This window comes from Mangifera indica, chromosome 1 (genome assembly GCF_011075055.1).
Source record: "Mangifera indica cultivar Alphonso chromosome 1, CATAS_Mindica_2.1, whole genome shotgun sequence".
Taxonomy (NCBI): Eukaryota; Viridiplantae; Streptophyta; class Magnoliopsida; order Sapindales; family Anacardiaceae; genus Mangifera; species Mangifera indica.
The window spans coordinates 20,843,192-20,847,307 of record NC_058137.1 but is presented as its reverse complement, the minus strand read 5'-3'; the positions used below and the strand labels follow the sequence as shown (position 1 = coordinate 20,847,307).

Here is a 4,116-nt window from a genome sequence, read left to right as displayed (position 1 = left end):
TCATGATTTTAGTTTTTAAAACTTTAAATATCATATTTTTATGTAAATTATAAGCAATTAATTATGTTACATTGCAATTTAATTTAATATTAAAATTTCTATAATGCATCGTCTCACCTTCTTTTTGTTGAAAAAAATATAAGCTTATTTTTCTTGTGTTTTCAATAAAATAATATAATAAATAACAAAAAAATAATAATAATGGACAGTTGTGTCATTTCCATTTCACTCTAAATGTTAAACTGAAACCCTAACTATAAAAATTCGATCGCTAAATCTGTAGGCCAGTCGAGCAGCTCATTCAAGATCAATCAGGCAAACCTCTTATAAGCCCTAACTTGAATTTACTTACTCTCTGTTTCACTAACAGCCATGGTAAGACTTTCAAATCAATCTCCTCCCAAATTCTCTTCAATTAATTATCATTTCAAGCCAAAGTTTTAATTTTCCGATATAAGAGGTGTGCAATAAATCTCTTTTTGGTTTAGTGCTCTGAAGAAAAAATTAACTGTAATATAACTTATATAAGCTTGCATGATTTTGTGTTCTTATTGCTGGTAAATTGTTCTCACTAAAGACCCTGTATTCGTTAGAGTGTGTTACTTCTTCATGCGTCTAAATGTAGGCGTATTGTATGTTTCGCTTTTGTAAAGGATCATATTGTGAAGCCTAATTGATGTACAGATTATGGTTTATATGAAGCTAATTTTGAGATTTTATTTACCAAAAATAAATTACTGCTTTGGTCCTGGTTTACTGGAAAAAGTGTTCATTGTTAGATACGTTTATTGTTGGCATGGAAAGGGATGTCCTTTATTGGATTGTTATGCCTTTTACAAATTTGAGATATTTTGTTTGACCAAAAAAACTAGAATTAGGTGCATTTTTTTTTGCATTTTTGTGTTAGTGAAGAGCATTATTCGGACGTCTGAGCTGATACCTAGCTTTTGGGTGATGCATTTTGTAGTCAAAGAAGAAAGCCAGAGAGCCTAAGGAGGAAAATATTACACTTGGACCAGCTGTACGAGACGGGGAGCATGTATTTGGTGTTGCACATATTTTTGCCTCATTTAATGATACATTCATTGTAAGTAGTGAGCATAATGTATTTGGATTGTTTGGTGTATCAATCTGCAGTTACATAAATGTGGTTTGCTTGAAATGTAGCATGTTACTGACTTGTCGGGAAGAGAAACGCTTGTTCGCATCACAGGTACACTTCACTTTGGTTCTCTGAGACAGTTACTTTTTTTTATGTGTTCATGTCATCCAAAATTTTATGGTAGCTTGAGATTCTTGATGATAATTATTTTGTAGAGTTAGTTTGGTGCCTCCATGGTATTAATAAATTAATACAGGCAGAGTAGTCGAAATTAAATTAGATTATAGTTGTATAGTTATTATCGTGAGCCTTCTGTTGTTTTACTGGAAGAAGTTGATTTACATTCTGTCTTTTCCCCATGTACAGGTGGTATGAAGGTGAAAGCTGACAGGGATGAATCCTCTCCATATGCAGCCATGCTTGCGGCACAAGATGTTTCTCAACGATGCAAGGTTGTACATACATTTCAGTTCCCACAATGGATTTTTATTTTTTTTTCTGGATCTTCACTCATTAATCTAGTATTCACTGTGATTTCATTTAAACATGCTTCTGTGATTATAGAAGAAACTGTGTATTCTTGTTTCCGAATAATATTAACTTGTAGAACTGGTAACCTGCAGGAGCTTGGCATAACTGCTCTTCATATCAAGCTCCGTGCTACTGGAGGGAACAAGACTAAAACGCCTGGTCCAGGTGCTCAGTCTGCACTAAGAGCCCTTGCCCGATCAGGCATGAAAATTGGTCGCATAGGTATTTTTTTCTAACTTGGTTTACTATTTATTGTTATCTATATTTTCCTCTTGGTGATCAGAATGCATTTACCTCTTTTACCTTGTGCCTTTTGAGTGAATGTGATTTTTCTTTTTCATTTGGAAAACTGGTTTCTGTTATATGGTCTTATGGTTGAAATGCAAAAATATTTTCTTATCCTAAGACTGAAATAGATAGTTGGGACTAGCCTCTCAAATAATTTTATGAACATTCTGGGATTTAAAATTTGATATATTCATTATTGTAAATATGATTGGCTTAAACCTTTTTTTTTTTTTTAAATCTTTAGAGGATGTGACACCAATTCCCACTGACAGTACCCGCAGAAAAGGTGGCAGAAGGGGGAGAAGGTTGTGATTTTTTGGCTCAATTATTTAATTTGCTGCTGTTGTTACAGGGATTTTTCCCCATTGATTATATGCAAGAATGCTTAATTTAGGTTATTCTGACAATTTTGATTAACTGGATCTATATTAAAGACTAGTAACTTCTTTTGTTGGTTCTGAATTTATGGTTTAAGGTAGTTCCTGTTCAGCAGCAAATACCATTGTAATGGTTATGTTGACATTTAAAATCATTTCTAAATTTTAATAATCTTGTTCGATGCCTTTTTCTCTTTAAATTAATTTAGCATTTTTGAAAGTACATGTTATTGGAAGCAGACAGTTTTTCACACAATTAAAAAGCTTGCAATTCTTGGCCCTAGCAAAAATCCCAACCCTTTCTATGAAAATGGGTTGAGTTACTGGTTTGGCTCTTTTTATAAAATAAAAATGAGGCTTATGTGGCAAATATGTGATGTGGTATATGCCACATGGATGCTAATTTTATAATTTCAGTATAAAAGAAAACTAATAATTTATAGTGAAACAAAATGATCTACGCTAACGGAATTGAAATGCTGTTAGCATGGGGCAGTTCAAGCTTCAAGCGTTCAAACACACACCGCAAGGTCGAAATCAGCTTGGGTCTCACCATTCTCTGGACCCCAATAAATCATTGCTCTCCACGTCAAACTCAAATATTCCCAGCCTAGTAATTCCACTTGGGTTCGATTTTTTGTTTTTGTTTTTTCATTTTACCAAGGGTATGGTGTTTGTCCTTGTTGTGATGAAAAAATGGAGAAGTCAAGAATAGGGAGTTGGTGAATGAATTTGAGATGTAAAGGGATTGGGGAAGTTAGGCAACGAGGAAAAAGAAACGAAGGTGGAAAAAGATAATGAAAAACGAAGGGGCGAAGAAGGCCAAAAAAAGGATGGGAGAAAAGCATAAAATTAAAAAAAAAAAAAAAGAGAAGGGTTTTTTTTTGGATTTTTTAAAAATAAAACTATCATTATAGCCCTTATATATTTAGATATTTGATGTGTTAAAATTTTCGAGAATTTTGGCAAAATGACATTTTTGCATTTCAATTAATAATTGGCCAAAAGACTTATTCTTATCAAAGGTTTAGATCATTCTCAAACTTTTACCCATTAAGTTTCAAAAATTTAAATACACATCGGTCAACTATTAAAATTAACAAAATTCATTAAATCTAAGTGTAAAAATATTATTTAATAGTAATATTAAAATAAATAAAATTTATCTTATTTTTTTACCTTAGTTTTAAAAACTCAATATTTACCTTCAACTTAAATTTTAAAAAGTTATATTTTTCTCCTATGATTTATTTCTCAACCATTGAAATTTGTCTCCAATCGCCTTATTCAACCTAGTCTCTCTCCTTCCCAACATTAACTGACGTTCTCTTTCTTAGAAGATCGGTTGACAGAGATGTGATAAAATTGAAGACAAGAACGTCAAACGCATCAACGAACACTTTAGTTTTCGTTGTCAAACGCATTCAATCTTTATCACTTCATCACTTTAGATGACCAAAGCCTTCTACCTTCAGTCGATTTTGTCAAGATCCACTGACAAAGAGATGAATCTAGCTAGTGAACATGTCTCTAAAAAGACAGTCTTATCTTTGTCATGACAGGAGACAGAGTTGAATGACCAATCTTCTAAAAAGAGAGAGTGTTGATTAGTGTCGGAAGGGAGAAAAAAGTTAGGAGGTAGAGAGACTACGCTGAAAAAGGCAGTCGAAGATAGATTCTAGTAGCCTAAAATGTATAAAAGAAAAATAAACCTTAAAGGAGAAATATAACTCTTCAAAACTTAAGTTGAGAGAAATTGTGAGTTTTTAAACCTAAGGTGGAAAAATGAGATAAAATTTTTATTTATTTTAATATTAA

At 32.4% G+C, this 4,116-nt stretch overlaps 1 protein-coding gene across 1 annotated transcript; it reads left to right on the top strand.

The window, feature by feature from the left end:
- The first annotated feature begins 233 nt into the window (after positions 1-233).
- Positions 234-2,480, top strand: LOC123227523 (40S ribosomal protein S14-3-like). Its single transcript, XM_044652499.1, has 6 exons — positions 234-375; positions 968-1,087; positions 1,168-1,213; positions 1,469-1,554; positions 1,726-1,855; positions 2,166-2,480. The coding sequence occupies exons 1-6, from the start codon at positions 373-375 to the stop codon at positions 2,231-2,233; spliced, it is 453 nt and encodes a 150-aa protein (XP_044508434.1). The 5' UTR covers positions 234-372; the 3' UTR covers positions 2,234-2,480.
- The last annotated feature ends 1,636 nt before the right edge of the window (positions 2,481-4,116 follow it).